The sequence below is a fragment of the Tachysurus fulvidraco genome, chromosome 4 (assembly GCF_022655615.1).
Source record: "Tachysurus fulvidraco isolate hzauxx_2018 chromosome 4, HZAU_PFXX_2.0, whole genome shotgun sequence".
In the NCBI taxonomy this organism is placed as follows: domain Eukaryota; kingdom Metazoa; phylum Chordata; class Actinopteri; order Siluriformes; family Bagridae; genus Tachysurus; species Tachysurus fulvidraco.
In genome coordinates, this window is record NC_062521.1 from 5959471 (window position 1) to 5978000 (window position 18530).

Genomic DNA, 18530 nt, shown 5'->3' on the forward strand with positions numbered 1-18530 from the left:
TCGAGGTGACTTTTTAATGTAAACCCGTTGTTTAACGGAGCTTCACACCCTGTGTACACACTCACTGTTGAGGGCGTGTCCGTTGTTGACTCGAGCCAATGGCTGCACCATATATTTCCATATACCACAAAGCATGTTGGGAAACTTGAAATCTTCTTTTTTAACTCTATTTACAAAAGAATTAAACAATAAAACGTATTTACTAAGATGGATTACGTGTTTTACTAATACTATTATGTATTTGTGGTAAACAACGAGGGTACATTTAGCACCTACCGGCATCGTGTAAGCGATATCTGTTCCGCGGTATATAAGTCCAGACTGGCAACCTATGGTTTGGATGTGAGGGCGATCTGGCTGCGACATCTGTCACCCCATTGATCGCTAGGGTTGATTCGGCTGATCTGGCTGGCTAGGCGGGTGTCCCCTTCCTCCCTCACCACTCCATGTGCGTCCCTCCCGAAGCTCCGCGCTCGGTGGAAGAGGACAGGTTCCTAGACGGACGAGCATCGTTGGTATAGAAGTAGCTGCTACCCTGCTAGAACCTCCAAACAAGCTCAAGGCCCATTTGTAGGAGAAACGTAGGGAAGTCAAGCTTCGAGACTTCAGACACATCCAAGTGAGGCGCTGCACGTGGCAGTCTGCCTTCCTTTTAAAAGTGCTTTATAAAATAATTCATGTCACATATAAATACAATAGTGATCTTATATTTATTATATATATATTATATAGTAATATAAATCTAAATTCAAGCAAAATGTGCTTAAACAAAGGGAGGTTTATTTCTATAGCATTAAATTTGGGGGGAAAATATCTAACAAGTCTGGGCATCCCTGCTTAGACTGCTGCGACCCGGTCCCGGATAAGCGGTAGAAGAAGAAGAAGATATCTAACGTGATTTATTTTGATTTAAATTGTTCACATCACACAAACCTGCGAGTTATACATGTGAGCGTAGACCTTTTTTATATAGCCACTGTACTGTATATTCATAGTACTCTGAGAAGTTCTTCTTCTGCATCGATAAAGTTGATCCTATCATCTATATAGGATCTAACAAACATTCCAGTGCATCAACACAACACAATTCAAAACTAGTGTAGTCAAAGCTAGTTTTTTTTGTTTGTTTGTTTTGATTTTTAAATCTACCAATCCTACAGGTTGGTAGTTTCATCAGAAAATCACCAGAAAATGTGTCTGGTCTTCAGCAGTTTGCTTCACCAAAACCTGGATCAATCGAATGGGGTCTATGAATTGGGGACTTAGCTGTGTAGCTCTGGTGTGTCATTTTTAGCCTCCAGACCAATAATGACTTCATTACATGTATTCTGTCTTTTAACTCCAAAGTTATGTAATTACAACCTAACAAACTTACCAAAGTTTTGACTAAAAAACAGTTGCAGTTGCTAAAAGATCATTTTCTGTGGTAATCGATGTTGTTGCTAATAGATTACAACCGTTTAATGATGGAGACTTTAATTTACATTGTTCTTAGCAATTTGTGTGTGTGTGTGTGTGTGTGTGTGTGTGTGTGTGTGTGTGTGTGTGTGTGTGTGTGTGTGTGTGTGTGTGTGTGTGTGTGTGTTTTCCTACAGAAACAAGCAAACTGATTGATATGATCGTGCCACTTTCACACAAATGTCTTAATATCGTTATTTTAAGTACGTTTTATTTATTTATTCCTTCCCCATCAGTATATAGTAATGCATTCTGTGTTTTAATGGAATTTATGTAATGCAATATACATTTTTTTTGCTAGCTTTGTCCCACCTCTGCTTTTGTCTTTGACATGAACTTTACAGGAGTGCAAAACTTCAAATTTTTCAGAAATTCAGGAGGAGACTAGAATGAATAGAGAATAGAATTTGTAAAACAAGGATCAGGTCTTCATCTTCTGAACGCCTGAACTCCAGTTCGGCAGGTGGCGATATTAGTTGAAAGAAGAAGGAAAAAGTAGGAAGGAAGATTAAAGCTAGGCGCGAAGTTTGTGTTGCTTGTTATTTATTTTGGTGGGGTTTTTTTTATCATCCATTAGAGCTTGATGAATTGATTTTTGGTTGATTTTACGCGTTTGGTCCTATGCCAGGTTCTCTGGTCCATATTGTCAGGTGTGTTTGTGCGTTAGCTTTAGCTTATGTGCTAACGTGTTTACATGCTTCTTCACTAGATTACTGATCACAGAATAATACATACTGAAGCTGATGGAGGTGGGAAAGGACAGAGTGGTGGCCCTGGTGGATATGGACTGCTTTTACGTGCAGGTGGAGCAGAGGTTGAACCCCAAGCTGAAGAACAAACCCTGCGTCGTTGCTCAATACAAAACCTGGAAAGGAGGAGGGTGAGAAAAACATTGTGGTGCTACATTTAATAGATGACCATCTTCACAGGCCGCTAAACAGACCTGGTCAACTCATTTGCATATTCATAGGATCATCATGATCATCATTTGCATATATAACGTGCAATATTTACATTTGCCAGACACGCTTACTTACAATTTTATTTCAATTTATACATCTGAGCCATTAAGGGCCTTGTTCAGGGGCCCAGCAGTGGTAGCTTGGTGGACCTGGGATTCGAACTCACAACCTTCCAATAAGTAGTCCAACACCTTAACCCCTAGACTTACTCATTCCTGCTATTTGCTCACAATAAAGGTTTATTTCTAAGTGAAACTTCTCCAATAGGAAAAAAATGCATATTTTTTTCCATTAACTTTTATCTCTTTTCTTGATCAGTATCATAGCAGTCAGTTACGAGGCCCGAGCACACGGTGTGACAAGAAACATGTGGGCAGATGATGCCAAAAAACTGTGTCCAGATCTTCAGGTGGCGAGAGTCCGAGAGTCACATGGGAAAGCTGATCTAACCTGGTAAGCCCTCCATTCTTTTACACATGATAAAAGCATGGTTTTGATCTGGTTTTGTCTTCCCATGATGCTGAAAGTTTGGACTTAATCTTTTTGGCCAGTTACAGGGAGGCCAGTGTGGAAGTAATCGAGATCATGTCCCGATTTGCAGTCATTGAGAGAGCCAGCATCGATGAAGCCTACATGGACCTTACCAGCAGCGTCCAGAAAAGATTGAAGGATCTTGAAGTATCGCACATTGACCCGCAACTTCTGAAAAACACTTACGTCCAAGGCTTTCCCATTCCTGGCCCAGTGGAAGATGCTGCAGTGGATAAAGGTGTGTTCTCAAAACTTTACCGGAAAAAAGACATTGTAGCAATAAAATGTGGCCAAGAGCATAACTCAGCTACGTGCAGAGGCTGAAACTGCAGAAATTCACTTATTTTTATGTGCATGTAGAGGAGCAGAGGTTGAAGGGACTGCAGCAGTGGATCAACACACTGCCTGCTTGCATTCAATCAGGCTGTTTAGGCTACTCAGAGGTGTGTTTGGCTGTTGGAGCGATGATTGTGGAGGAAATGAGGGCCGCAGTGGAGCAGCACACTGGTTTCCAATGTTCTGCAGGAATTTCTCATAACAAGGTGCTTTTTTTTTTGAACACCCAAAATATTCTATTCAAGTGCATTGAGGTGACTGAGATTAAGTAAGATTTTGCTCATTTTATAAAATAGTTTTTAGTTAGTGAACATGTTATAGAATTCATTTTGAAATTAATGAAATTTTTTGAAGGTATTGGCCAAACTGGCGTGCGGTCTTAACAAACCAAATCGGCAGACTCTGCTTCCTCTTGGATCAGTGCCTGAACTCTTCATGACGTTGCCCATTAGTAAAATGTAAGTATATTCCCAAATAAAGCTAGGAGGTTAGACGTAGTGTTTAGTTTTATATACACTGTATGATGCAATTGTTGTGTTTCAGCCGCAATTTGGGAGGAAAACTTGGCGCTTCCATTACAGAGACTCTGGGGGTAGAGAATATGGGTGAGCTGACTCGGTTCACACGGGCGCAGCTGGAGGAACGCTTCGGAGAAAAGACTGGGTAAGACTCTCCCTTCACTTCTCCACCAAACTGAGTGTGAGTGAGAGAGATGCAGAGGCATGCAATTATAAAAGCCTTAACATAAGTATTTTAATATTTAATGTAGGTAAAGCTCCATTATGTTATACTCTATGTAAAGTGGTCCGAGTTCATGTTTTAGTTTTACACATTTTTTGTCACCTGTGGACAGTGTGGAGCACCAACCTAAGATTGTGCTTTTAGTATATTGTTAGTCTCTATCTGTCTAACCAAAATAACTGTCTTGGCCATTTGGTTTAAGTGTTTCATTTTTATTTATTATTTTACAGGCAATGGTTGTATGACTTGTGCAGAGGCATTGAGTTTGAGCCAGTGAAACCCAGGCAGCTTCCCAAATCCATCGGCTGTAGCAAGAACTTTCAGGGAAAATCAGCTCTGGCTACAAAAACACAGGTACTAATAAAGCCTGTGATATACATGCAAATCCCTATCCATCATCTATGTGCTATAATGTTGTGGTTGTTGTTTTTTTAGGTTGAGCACTGGCTGCACCAGCTGGCCCTTGAGCTGGAAGATAGACTGAGTAAGGATAAAGCGATGGTAAGAGTTAAATCTCGTCAAGCCAATTTGTGGTTGATTATTTGTTTTGTTTTGTTTTGTTTCCCTCTGACATGCAGGAATTTTTATTGTTTACTCGGCAGAATGGTCGAGTTGCTAAGCTTCTAACTGTGGGGGTCCGCCTAGCTGGAGATAAAAAGCCCATCAGTTTATCTCGCTGCTTTGCCCTAACACGCTATGAAGCCTCAAAGATTTCCTCAGACAGTTTTGCCATTATTAAGAGCCTTAATGCTGCAGGCAGCCATCAGGGAGCCTGGTGAGTTATGGTTATGTGATTCTGGACACTTCATCTCTTTAAACCACTTAGCCTTGTGTGAACTCGAGCCAAGGACACTGGAGTAATATTGCTATCTTGATATGGTGGCATTGGTGTATTGCTTTCCATATTGATGCAGGGTTTCTGTATTTTATATAAAAGAATAATAATAAGCGTAGCAGAAAAGTGCTTTTTTCATGAGCTTTGGACAAATTTACACAGCGAATTAAAATAAATGTTCCACAAGCACATTATGATTCAATGAGTTTGATTTAGTGTCTCTTTTGTGTAATTTTTCCTCTAGGTCTCCACCTTTAACCTGTCTCCATTTATCTGCCAGTAAGTTCAGTGAGAACTCATCAGGAGAAATCACTAGTTTCCTCAGCAGTGACATCACACCAACCAAGTCACGTCTGAAAACAAACGAGCCAGCTTCAAGAACAGAAACGGCACTAACGAAACCTGGAGGTATCCAAGCCCTTTTCCAAAAAGCTGCTGAAAAGAAAAAGAAGGAAGCAGACGAAAGTTGTATAGAAGGTTGTTCTTCTGAGAACCTTCCACACAGTACAACCAGTACGGTACCTCCGAAAGTGCCAGTGATTTCAAATGTGTCACTTTCCTCCTTTTTTCAAAGAAAGTCATTGGAGAAAACCTCTGACAGGTTCCCTAAAGAAAACAACATGAAAGAAAGCACAGAGGACAAATCTCAGACCTTATGCACTTCATTTGGTGTCGATGAGCCAAATTGTGCTGAGGTCCTCACTCAAGGTGTCCACTTTAAAGATTGCAAAGAGGACTTTCACACGTGCGAACGCTGTGGACAGGAAGTACTAATGTGGGAGATGCCAGAACACACAGACTACCACTATGCACTTGATCTGCAGAATTCCCTCTCTTCTTCCTCCTCCACCACCTCATCATCGTCATTCTTGTCTGCCCCAGTCATGGCTGAAACGGTGTCATTATCACGTGGAAAGAGCAGACCCAAAAATCAGGCTGGACCTCAGGCAAAGAGAGCAAGGCCCATGGACAAATCAACCACTTTGGATTCTTTCTTCAAGAAAGCCTAATTTATTTATTTATTTTTGTAAAAACCTGGATCCCCTACTTAATCAGACTTTTCTACATCAAGTCCTAAATCATGCCTTTGGAGAAATTTTGTCTGGCTTACAAATATAAACGTTATACATACAAAAAAAATTTGAAGTAGAAAACTGTTTAGCTTCTATGCTTAAGAAAACTTGAGTTACTTGGTTAAATGTAATTGTCTTCCAAATGATTTTAATAAAATACTGTTTTAATGTATTGCTTTTTATAGTCGTTTTATTGGAGTAATGTGATGCTCAGTAACAGCCACAAGAGGGCAGGACAGTATAACCACCTAGAACGCTGGTGTCACAAGATGCTGGAACTTGTATCATCAAACTATTTAAAAATAATTGCACTTATTATCATGGATTAGTGATTTAACCCAGTACAAATACATGATTTAGAATGAACAAATACAAATCGTAGATGTACTATTTGTTTTTCTTTTGAAAAGCTTCCCAGAAAGGTTGTAACTGCCTGATCAGGGTTGCCAGGGTTATAAAAATTTACCAGTTTGTGCATATTTTGGTCAGTAAACAAATACACTTATGACTATTCCAAGTGTGTAAACAAACATTTTCTCTGGATTTACTACCCAGACTAATCAATATTTAATTGGTCTTTTATGTGATTCTCAAGGAAGGGCCTTGTAATTGGAATTGAACGAGTTTACTTCAAAGACCAACATCGCATCAACTACTTTAATTAGGTGTTAATAATACCTATACTATATACACCAACATATTTTCAAAATGGTCATTGTTCTGCACTATACTTTTTCCTGAATTGCGTAAGTAGTGAGATTTGTTAAGCATTTGCATGTCACTACAGTAATTGTATGTTGTCACTGTTGGCTTTCATGGTGCTAGAATGTGATTACAGACTCTTACATCAGCTTTCGGTCTCTGTGAGCAAGGCTGACAGCCCATTTCATCATGCACGCGTTTTATACACTGTACAGCCAAAGGTTTGTGGACAACCACCACCTCTTGTTCCAGAGTTAGTCACCACTTTGCTGCTATAACATTTGCCAGTTCAGCCTGAAGAGCACAAGTGAAGTCAGTCGCTGATGTTGAATAAAGGTTTTGGGGTGCAGTCAGGATTCTAGTGTATCCAAAAGGTGTTCAGCAGGTTAGAGCTAAGGACTCTGTGCAGGACGATGGACTCATACCTGAGCAAACCATGTCAGGAGAATTGTCACTTCAACATATTTAGACCCCTTAGCTCCAGCTGAAGGAAATTGTAATGCTTCAAGATAAAATGACATCATACACACACATACACAGTTGTGCACTTGTGTGATGGTGTTCACAGAGTACTGGAGATCAAAAGACTTGTTTTTAACTATACACCAATCGAAGAACACAGCTCTAAAAGGAATCAGTCATGAACATTTTATTTTGTTATTTATATATATATATATATTATATACACACATCATAAATATACAAACTTATTTTTTCCATCAATTCACCAAAAAGAAAAGCTAAACTTCTAAAATTCTTTAAGAAATTAGATGGGAGGAAAAAATAAAAACATTTTTTCCAGTGTCTCTCTTCATAAGAAGCCCAGAAAAAAGACACTAATAGAGGGTTTCAAAAGTAGAAGACTTGATAAAACTAAGTAACAAAACAACCTTTGTTTTCCATTTTAGTTTTAAATACATTTGTATTTCCTACCTCTAAAATTGCACAAGAAACACACTGAACAACATATAAAGGTGTTAACATGTGCCTTAATGTGGTACATATGAGAACTTGACATGCATAAACTGGTTGTTGTAGACAGACACATCGTCAGGGTTTAGAAACTAATGTATCAACCCTCTTTGTGTAAAGAGTAAAGGGTTAGCACCAAGTTTAAAGAGCTACAAAACTGTGTGGGGTTCGACATCAAACTTCGCAAAGGAGCTTGTCGGGCTCAAGGCACAATGAAAGAGCACCTCGATTTAACATTGTGATATTAGTAACCTAGAGAAAAATAGAAGACGGTTAACAATAACAATCGGTGACATACTGGATTATGAAAAATTCTGCCTGAGGCCTGCAGTGCATTTTGCACTGCAGTGCATATTCAGTAAAAGAGCAGCAGAGATACGGGCAGCTGAGAGACGGGTTTCATCCTTCAGGAGCCGCTCAAGTCGACCTAGGGTCAATGTGAAGGAGGAACAAGCAACACTTCCTGAGCAACTAAAGCACTTGAGTGTAGGCAAGAATATAAACATAAACGACATTACAACAAACAGGAAAAACACTGATATTCTCATACAAAGTGGCATTCAGCAACAGTGAAGCACAGAGAACCACATGGTGATAAGGCAGTGGGAGATACCTTCAGTGTGTCTTATTGAGCTGAAACGTCCAACCCTGTAAAGCCTGAGCCTGCCACTACATTAAAGTGCCTTGTTTCATATCGGTCATCCTTTTACAGAAGACAACAGACTGTTAGCAGGTTTGAGTTGGTTTACGCTGTGAAAAGTTCATTTTAAAAGGTTGGTTGACAAGATAAAAGTCAATCACCATTGAAGCTGCCATTAAATTGAATTACTTGTGAAGACATTGGCTACAGATGATTAGACTCGGACACCCATGAAAAGTAACTCTCCTTCAAAATGATCCTAAAGTCTGTTGCCTTTAATTATTAATATAAAGGTTTCCAATACCTTTCCTGGAGATCTACCAAGCTGCAGAGTTTAGTTCCAACACACCTGGATGTACTTCTGTGTGTGTGTGTGTGTGTGTGTGTGTGAGAGAGAGAGAGTGAGAGACATACAGTAAGGGCTGGGACTAAACTCTGAAGTTGTGATGAAGCATGCTCATGCTTTTACTCTGCTTGTATTTTGTGGTTAAATGAGTGTTGGTGCAAGGAGCTCATTAAAAGGCTGTAAAGAGGAAAAAAGTCAAACAAACAATGCTGATGGGGTAAATAATGCTGGCGGCATTAAGGCTCAGCTATCATTTACCCAATCAGCCATCCAGTTGGTTTGACATTTGCTTTAAAATTCTTTAAATTGCTAGGTGTCCACCATTACTGACAAAAACAGCTACTTGAATTCAAATCGACCCTTGATTTGGTGTCCTTTGCATTTATGCTTAAATCAGAACCAGCTCACTTCCTTATATTCTTATTGCTACAGTTAAAAAATCTATAAACCAGACCATCTAAAGAGAAAGCGAATCTATATAAATTTAAAAAGAAAAAAAAGCTTGAGGTCAGTGGCGAAAGTCTTTGGTAGAAGAAAAGAAAATGCAAATGATTCTGAGGTTGTGAGGGATTACAAAATGAGACTGAGGATGACTGAAGGACTGGTGTATTTTTATAGGATGTGCTTGTATCCTCTGAGCCAGTAGAGGCAGAAAGGACAAGAATGAGACGCTATGTTTGGTGTTGGTACTGGGACAAGGGCTGGAGCTTGGTGACTTGTCCGATGCCTTTGGTAACTCCGTGTCTAAACAGCAGCTTGGCTCCCACTTTGAGGTACTCTGGATGCTTGATGAACTTGAATCTTGCCACTGCTTTCTCACCTGTGCGCAGCTCCTCCTGACATAAACAATGAACCATAGATCATTTATTTGTGTTACTGATGTCTGACAAATGAGAATTGGTTAAGGGTTTAGGTCTAAAAAAGAAAAGAACAAATCCCTAGTTGCCTAAAAGCTCATTAACTTGTGAACAGTAGTGAAATACCAGCCAACTCCTCTCATTCTCTTATGCATGTGCGCAATTCAGTAGTGTGGAGGAAGTCATTCACCTTCATAGAAACGTACTACCAGACTCTTGGACGACTGTAAATGTTATGCTATGACGCATCCACTTCCTGAGTAATGTCAAGGGACACACTGTTTTTCCAGAGAACCTAAACATTGCAGCTGTACAATAAACCTTGGGGCAATAACAGGCCTGTATCCTGTATAAAAGTTTCATACTATTTACCTAGTCTTTGTTTGCTCTCTTAAAGCCCTTATGTGCTCTCAAATGCATTCTATATAATCTTGTAAATTCATTCAATGAATCCTAAGCTAAGAAACATGTAAGTAATGCAAGGAATTTTTATATTTTAATGTGTGAACTAGACAAAAAGAAACATGCGAGTGAGCTCTGGGTCACCAAATAGAAGGTAATAACATTACTAATGGTGACGGTCAGTGCAGTATTACACTGGCAGGATACATTAATGATTAATTTTATACCATCTAAGAACTATAATGTGTATGGGCAACACCCATACAGATATGACTGAGCAATGTGAGAAGAAAGATACACACACATGTATGATGAAGTGAATCACAATCACAGTCTCACCTTCCCTTGCAGAGCCTCCACTGTGGTGGTCTGTCTCACGTTGCCCACATGCACGGTCACCTGGAAGCCCTTGTGAAAAGTCTTAGCATGGAAGAGCAGAACAATCTCAGCTTCAAACATCCAACAGATAGTGGGATGCATCTCCGGACTCACCATCACCATTCCCTAAAGAAAAAAAATAACACGTACATAAGATCGCAGAAAAGCAAGCTTTTGGCACAAATCAGACCTTACACACAGCCACACATCCAAACCTTTCGTAACAATGAGCGATCAAACTCGCCCAGTGCCAGGGTAGCTGCCTGTCCTGCTCGAAGCACCCTGCATGCTGATCGGTTTCTCTGGATGCTGCACACGGTGAGCTCGCAGAACTGGCCGTTATCCATCGGTCCTACAACTAACTGCTCCCCCTCTCGACAGATACCACTGCAATAAAGCAAGATGGATTAGGACACGATTAATAAAAAAAATTCTTCAGCTTCTACAATGACAAAATGTTGGACATGTTATTACCTGTAAAGAGTTCCACCCACTACAGTCCCAACATCAGGTACTGTATAAATCTCATCAACCTGCAGGGAAATAAAAACAAGGTCTAAATCTTGAGTCCTTGGGTAAAGTTTTCCTCTATAAAGAAAGATCATGGCACGTGTTGTGTTGGCTTTGTAGATTCTAGGCTACTAAATACTGTTGATTATGTGAACCTGGAACTCGGTGAGTTGCTGCATGAGCTTCTCCTGCTCTTTGCTGTTGCTGAGGGGAGGGAGGATGTTAAAGAACACCTTGAGCAGCTCCAGATTCTCCCCTGATACGCTGGACAATGTGAAGATTGGTGTGATGCTAAACAGATCAACAATGTAAAGCCAATATAAATTAACGAGACACAGCATAAAGAACAGGAACACAGTAATGTTTAAGAACCTCCTCAGCACTGCAAAGTTAGTTTCCTTGTACAATGAGACCATATCTGTTGTATATGACCCGAGTGCGTATTACTGTGGGTATATTTAAAAGCACTTTGTACCTGGGGGACTGTACAAACTGCTGGGCTGCAGTGACGGCGTCGTCTTTGCTGTTCACCACCAGTGGGATTTTGTTGCAGCCGGGCTGCTTGAGGAAGCGCTCCAGCTGCCGTACAGTTCTCTCTACTGTGGCTTTTGTGCACAGATCAACTTTACTAACCACGATGAAGACTGGCACTGTCAGAGCCATGGCCAGGCCAAGGTGCTCCCGTGTGGTGCCCACTAAAAAACAAATCCCATTTGTGCAGGTGATCACTTGTTGTGGACTTCACATTTAAAAATCTATACACATTATTTTTACTCTAACACTTCTCTTTACTTCTGCATGTGCTTGTATACAATTACATTAACACTGGAGATCTCACCCTAAGCACATAATATATATATAATACATGCACTGAACCAGGAACAGCTGTATTCTATATGTGTACTTTTCAGTAGACAGGTATTGTGAGCTATTCATATAATTGTGTGCTTAAACAGCAGCTCAGACAGCAGAGAGGCTCTAGAGAGGTCATGTAAGGGTCGACAAATACACTTACAACAGAACAGAATACACCTGTCCACTTAACAAAAACTATACTGCAACGTACAAGCGAATAAAGCCATATTTTTCATAAAAAAAGCAAGCATGTAAAAAAAAACCCAACAACAGATTAAACCGACGCATCCTTTAAAGCCTTTTGAGAAGCTATTGCTCCTATTGCTCTCACTCTCGCTTTCCTGAGCTCTTGCCTCAACTTTGTCATGCAAAACATGCATATGAAAAACAAAACACATTTTTTCCCTACATCTAGACAAATGCGTTTCTGGGAACACCAGAACCCTGACCCTAACCCTAATCTACAAAAAGCTCTAAAATAAAAAACATCTCAAATAAAAACAGACTTATCTATCTAGAAACACAACAAAAGCTCTACTTTTCATAAGCATTCATAAGCCCATCAAGGCGAGGTCAAACCGACTTGTCGGCACACTGCATCAACAGAGCTGTACTGTATATAAAAGTATCTGTGTCAGATCAATCAACATACACAAATTAGGTTGATAAATCTAGAACAGTGTGTATAGTTTGATGTTTTGAGGAGGTAAATAAACATAATGGTTCAGTGGCTAAAAAAAATGTAAAAAAAGAGCATCGGTGAAGGCATCCATGGTTTTCCCTTTACTTTGTAGCTTAAAATTGGTGCAATTCCAAATGCCGGCCCTCGACTTCCCTCAGACGCAGCAGTGATCCGAATAGAGATATCCGGAACACCATGTTCATGATTAACCCACTGACACCCACCTCACTGACTGGATCCCAGCTCAGACAGCATGAAAGCAAACACAGTTGGTCACCTCTAACTATCAGGCTGAAAGAGGTGTGTGTCTATGTATGCCCAGATCCATCAAAAGTCAGATAAACAACATTAAGGACGGACAAGAGACCGGGCACCTGAGTGATTTCCAGGCCTTTGTGAGAGGGGACGTCCTTCCTCTGACCACAGACAGGGCCAAGACTCAGACACCACAAAGATCAGTTTTCTGTTTTATTATGCACAATGTGACCTTCCAGGATACTGTTGAGTATACGCTGAAAGATTATTGGTTACTCGCGGTCTGACTCGCTTTCCTAAAGTTGTTATATTGATAAACTACAGGCAAAGGTTTTTCACAGTACATTAAACATTTGACTGATTCTGTAAAAAAATAAAATGTTTGTGTCGAGTTAACTGACTGTGCTGAAATCCAGTTTAAATCTTTTCCATTCATTATTCCTTATTTTGTCTGAAGAGTCAGCACCAGGCTAGCAGGGTTCCAATTACTGAACGTTAACCATTCCTTCACTCCAGCCTGCTCCATCTTCCCACCTCTACCCCACCTCCTACACTCAACAAGGCAGCCTGGGATATATTGGGAAACACTTACTGTACGGGGGGAAGGCAATATTCCTCATTACATAAAAATTACATGGGTAATTTGAGAAGTTGCATCTGGTTGAGTGTGATAAGGCTGCAGTGCACTTAAATATTGCAAGGCTGCTTTGTGTTACTTTGCCCTCTTATCTAACGTTTATCAGTATGTGCCTGCTGACCGAGTCACCTTAACTTGACTCATCTGTCGAAGGCTAAAGATCTTACAGTCTAGACTACTATCTTATAAACCAAAGTTAGAAGTTAGATAGACTTACCAATGCCAGTGTTTGCACTGACCACAAGCATGCCAAAGTCAGGGCAGTAGCTGGTGAGGCCAAAGATGGTAGTTTTTTGATATTTATGATGACCAGCCAAATCTATGAAGGTTATCATTTTTGAAGCGCTTTCGCAGATTTCTTCAGTCGTTCTTGACTCACTGTAATTCACCACCTGCGGAATGGACATTCATTAAAAGACATTAAAACGGCTTAATTCCGCCTAGAAAACATCCCTGGATATGATAAAAAACAACAAAACAAAATGGCCTGGCAAAAAGCAGGAAGGACATTGTTTCAACATACAATTAAATAAATTGAGCTCGAGTCATATGGCATATAAACCTACCTCTCCTTTGCTGTTAAAGCCTAGTATCTCAAAGCTGATACTGGAGGTCCTCCCTGTCTGAATCTCATGGAGATGCCTAAAGAGGTTTAGTCGTGCTCTGCCCCTGCCATTATCCAGCTCTCCTTGTGTGAGCACACCAAGGAGAGTGGACTTCCCCGTGTCCACGTTACCCAGCACAGCTACCCGTAAGTCCAGAAACTGTAAATACAACCACATTAAATGTGTCAGAGAGCAGACTCACTGCATTATTACCAATAAAAAAATATTGTGGTTTATAGCATATCGTATTTATATCCATTGTTACATAGCAATGCAGCAGTATGAGTGGAATTGCTGCACAATCATTATGTAAATCATACATCACACTACCTGCTCTTCAGCATGTTAACATAGTAAAAAAAGCATGACAGGCACCAAGCCACATGTATATAGGCCTCTGATATGCTTTAACTAGTAAACAACATGAGCACTGACCTGCTGGTCATCTGGCACTTTCCTGACGAGGACTTCTGCAATTTTACGAGGCTCCTCTGAGTCATAATCCACCTCTCTCTCTCTGAGAACTGTAATGTCAGCACCCACCCTGAGAAGTCACCACAAAGATGCGGACAATATTGTAAATGTAGTGGTCCAATAAGTGGTAGTAGTAGTGTTTAGCAGCACCGTGTGGACACTTTCTTACTTTCTAACACTCTATGCTGATCACTTATTACAGTATTTTCCGCACCACAAAGCGCACCGGATTATAAGGCGCGGTCTCAATTACGGGGTCTATTTCTGTACTTAACCCATACATAAGGAGCACCGTATTATAAGGTGCATGCTAAATCATACGGTCTACAAAAAAAAGTAAAACAAAAAAGTGAGTTTATTTGAACTTTTTAACAATACACACTATTTTTTAATCAATCTTCTCCCACAAATCTATCAAAGTCTATCAAAGATGTTTTCTTAACTTGGCACAGTTAATTTTCTTGCTTCCTGCACTTCCGAACCATAGATTCATGGATGTTGAATTCTTTCGCAGCTGCTCTATTCCCATTTACAACCGTGTAACTGATAGCCTGTAGTTTGAACTGTGCCTCGTAAGTATCTGATTTTTATTGGCGGATGGCAAACCAACTTAAGGTGCATTTACCGCCACCTACCGGACTGGAGTGTGGAGCACATAATGGTTAGGAAGAAACAAATGTTGCTTTGCAGCATACCGATATTATACCTACCGGAGGCGTGGCGAAGGTAAGCGTACGTACTGTACTACGTAATGTGTATTACGTGATGTTCTCTGATTGGTTTATCGCTGCCAGCGCACGTAGTGTATGTATTACGCCCTGTGTCAGCGGGAAATGATCGGACAGTCAATCAAGTGGAGCGCTTATACAAAGTCTCAAAACAACGTTTTCACTGATTTTTGGAACTCAGTGCACACATAAGGAGGACCGGATTATTAGGCACATTGCCGATTTTTGGGAAAATGTAAGGCTTTTAGGTGCGCCTTATAGTGCGGAAAATACTGTCAGGTTTGTGTGGGGTTAAAAAATAAACATAAATAAATCAAAAGCACACACATAACATTTCAATATTATACTATTTCAACTGTGTACAAGACTTATGAGCGAAGATAAATAAGGCCATACTTCTCAGCCATCATGTGGAGGGTCCGGAGCGAAGCTCTCATATCTGTCTCGGATAATCCAACAAGCAAGCCATTGTCTTCCACACCGATTTGATACACAGCCTCTCCTCTGCCTTCCTGCAGCCTCCATTTCATCTGTGTGGCCAGGTGCTCAAAGCGATACTGTGTGGGGTTCACCAGCTTCAGCTGAGTCATGACACAATGAAAGTAAAGATTATGGCAATTTAAGCGTGCATCATTCCTTATATCATTCTCTAAGACCAGTGAGAGAGTTTATTTATGTTAATGACTAAATGATAGCAAAGGCAGAATGTGGCAGGTCTGGGCTGGATACAGCACAAATCACTCTATATGGTATGAGGTGATATACTAAGTTAAATCTAGATTAAAAAAAATCAGTGCTAGACAGAAACCGTTAACTCCAAAACAAAAAAACAACAACAAAGTGACACTTTGCACAGTATCTTTTTTAAATAATTGTATTTTGTTAATGAGGAATTAAACTACTATTTTCCCTGTTTGTGATACGTGCAAATTAAAAAAAAAATTTACATGGACTTTAAAGAACTTTTCTACGTCACTCTGGAAAAGAGCGTGTGTCAAATGCTGTAAATGTAAATTATGAAACATGAAGTAAATCACAAACGCTTACCTTGTACTCTATATTTCCCTCTTCAACCTGAAACAAAAGCAAAAGCCAGAGACTTTAATGAATAGAGCTGAAACAATAACCAGTGTGGTTCAGTTTTTTACACCACAAAGCATAGACCTGCCTATGAACAACACTCTGAAAAGTCTACAGACCAGGATGCAAAGAATTTTACATCTAAACAGAAACACCTAAACGGACAGATTGCGCTGTGCTCTGAAAAACAGAAATGAGAATAAACTAAAATATATTAACAATAATAACTACCTAATCAATTTTGTATGAGCCGTGCTTAATCTGGGTTAAACATGGTGTCAAAGTAGAAATGTGAACGTTAATACAATCAATGATCTTTTTATATTCATTAAGGGAAAAAAATCATTGAATAATATTATTATTATTAAAACCTCATAAATCAGTAATCTGAACTAAATGTATCAGTATGAATAAATGTAACAAGCAGTGTTTTCTGGTGGTGCATCACAGCTCCAAAGTTCAATCCCGAGCTCAAATCTGCGTGTGAGCCGGTTTCCTCAGGACTCAATAGTTTTGTCTCAATGTCACAAAACATGCCAATAGATGGATTGGCTACTCTAAATTGCCCCTAGGTGTGAACGTGTGTACGCATATTGTCCAGGGTGTATTCTTATCTCGCACCCAACGTTCCCTGGATCATGTCTGGATCTACAGTGATCCTGACCGAGATGAAGATGAATGTATGGCTGGATTTCACAGTGTTGAGTGTTTTTAAATAGCACTGCTCAGACAGGGGTCAGTCATATCGTTTTACCTTGGGGTGATCTGTGTATTCACCAACAACTTATACAATAAAGGACAGTTATTAAAGCAAGTCTGTTCTTTCAAAACCTGAACTTTTAAATGAAACGTGTAGACATATTTTACTTCTCTGTTTGTTTTCTTTCTCCTCCTGAGCCTCAGAGTGTCACAGGGATCTGTCTTGTCCAGTCTGACTCCAGGGTTATTTACTAACACAGCTGTAACATATACAATCACACCAAGCTCCCTGAACAGACTCAGAATCACGTAACTACTATACAATTTACTAAACTAGAAAAACCCTACAGTATACTATCAGGTTTAGTGGTTTGCTTTCTCATAAAATGAAACCTAAGAGCAAGGGAAAGTTGTCGACGTGTCCATGGGAGTGAGACAAAAACAACAACACAAACACAGCGACCACAGCTAGTTTAGCATCGAGCATTTAAACCACAAGTTATACGTTTAAACCAAATATTTAAATTTGAATTACTAGTTGTTAAGTAACTTAAGTAACGAACTTGTCGTTGTTTACTGCCCGAGTGGAGCTGGATAGTTAGCTAGCTAGAGAGAGCTACTACCGCATAATTAGGCTAATGTGTGTTATTATGCTAAATGTTATTAATATTAATAACACTAGAAGCAGAGAAGGCTCGGCTCACCTCCGGAGGTAGATACGGTGGGTTTTTGTTCGATTTGGGATGTCGGGCACAGCGGCTTTTTGTCTTCTTGCCGTTTTTTGAAGGCGCCTTTTTCGGCGCCGATGCCGCAGCATTTGAAGCTGAAGCGGTTCCGGCACCAGCAGCGGCAGCAGCGCCGGGTCTGAAAGCGGAACCTGTCCCGAAAAGCTCCGACACTCGCGGATCCATTTCTGCTGGGACCCCGTTAAAAAAAGCTAATTATTCAGCTATGCTAGCTTAGCTAACGAAAAACTTGACAAAAAACTGTTCGGGATCATCGACATCCTTGTAGCATTATGTGTAAAAGAAAAGGAAGAAGAGAGACATAATAAAGAGCGCCATGCAAGCAGGCACATCCCCCAGCTGAGGGGAGGGGTGTCAAAAAAACCAAAAACGTAAACAACTCGTCTAAGTTTGCGGAAGCAGCTACGTCACCTAATCAATATTCATGAGGTGGCGCGTGTGATTGGATAGCGAGAAGGTCAAAGGGGTATTTTGAATACGTGAAGATGTTGCAACTGCGCTGCAATATTTATTACAGGGACATAAACACGGAGTCGTTCTTAAGTTCTGATAGTTTGACTCATACCCTTTTAACCCCAGGTGTTTCACCCTGTTCTGGTGGTGGGAAAGGAGAAGCAAAATGTACAAATGTAACGTTAGATATGTAAAACGTACTGTATTATATATAAAATTAGAAATTACTATTTGTTTGTTGGTTTTTTTTTTGTTTGGTTTTTTTTACTTAACTGCTTTGTCCAAATCAGTGTTGTTCCAGAGCCCTTCCTGGGAACACTGGGCATGAAGCTGAAATAGCCTTGAGATCGGATAGTTCAACACACACACTATTCACACACTTACACACTATTCACACACTATTCACACAATATTCACACAATTACACACTATTTACACACTATCCACACAATTACACACTATTCACACAATTGCACACTATTTACACACTAGTCACACACTAGTGACATACTATTCACACACTAGTCACACACTTACACACTATTCACACAATTACACACTATTTACACACTA

General features: G+C 40.1%; 2 protein-coding genes across 5 annotated transcripts; one reads left to right on the top strand and one right to left on the bottom strand.

The window, feature by feature from the left end:
• Nucleotides 1-325: 325 nt before the first annotated feature.
• polh (polymerase (DNA directed), eta) lies at nt 326-6108 on the top strand. 3 transcript variants are annotated; one of them, XM_027165624.2, is made up of 12 exons: nt 326-619; nt 1596-1661; nt 2168-2338; nt 2739-2873; nt 2972-3189; nt 3312-3493; nt 3642-3745; nt 3831-3950; nt 4259-4382; nt 4464-4529; nt 4631-4803; nt 5108-6108. In XM_027165624.2, the coding sequence occupies exons 3-12, from the start codon at nt 2202-2204 to the stop codon at nt 5871-5873; spliced, it is 2025 nt and encodes a 674-aa protein (XP_027021425.2). In that variant the 5' UTR covers nt 326-619; nt 1596-1661; nt 2168-2201; the 3' UTR covers nt 5874-6108. The 3 variants fall into 3 exon arrangements, with proteins under 3 accessions (XP_027021425.2, XP_027021423.2, XP_027021424.2); XM_027165622.2 differs by lacking the exons at nt 326-619; nt 1596-1661 and adding an exon at nt 1889-2009; XM_027165623.2 differs by lacking the exons at nt 326-619; nt 1596-1661 and having other exon boundaries at nt 1938-2338.
• A 1155-nt stretch (nt 6109-7263) lies between these two features.
• On the bottom strand, nt 7264-18024 carry gtpbp2a (GTP binding protein 2a). Of its 2 annotated transcripts, XM_027165842.2 has the most exons (13): nt 17463-18024; nt 16927-17018; nt 16027-16053; nt 15376-15560; nt 14213-14321; nt 13739-13936; nt 13390-13564; nt 11219-11438; nt 10899-11034; nt 10708-10766; nt 10449-10620; nt 10195-10359; nt 7264-9432 (listed from the first exon to the last, which is right to left on the bottom strand). In XM_027165842.2, the coding sequence occupies exons 4-13, from the start codon at nt 15507-15509 to the stop codon at nt 9268-9270; spliced, it is 1533 nt and encodes a 510-aa protein (XP_027021643.1). In that variant the 5' UTR covers nt 15510-15560; nt 16027-16053; nt 16927-17018; nt 17463-18024; the 3' UTR covers nt 7264-9267. The 2 variants fall into 2 exon arrangements, with proteins under 2 accessions (XP_027021643.1, XP_027021639.1); XM_027165838.2 differs by lacking the exon at nt 16927-17018 and having other exon boundaries at nt 17463-18021.
• Between the last annotated feature and the right edge of the window lie 506 nt (nt 18025-18530).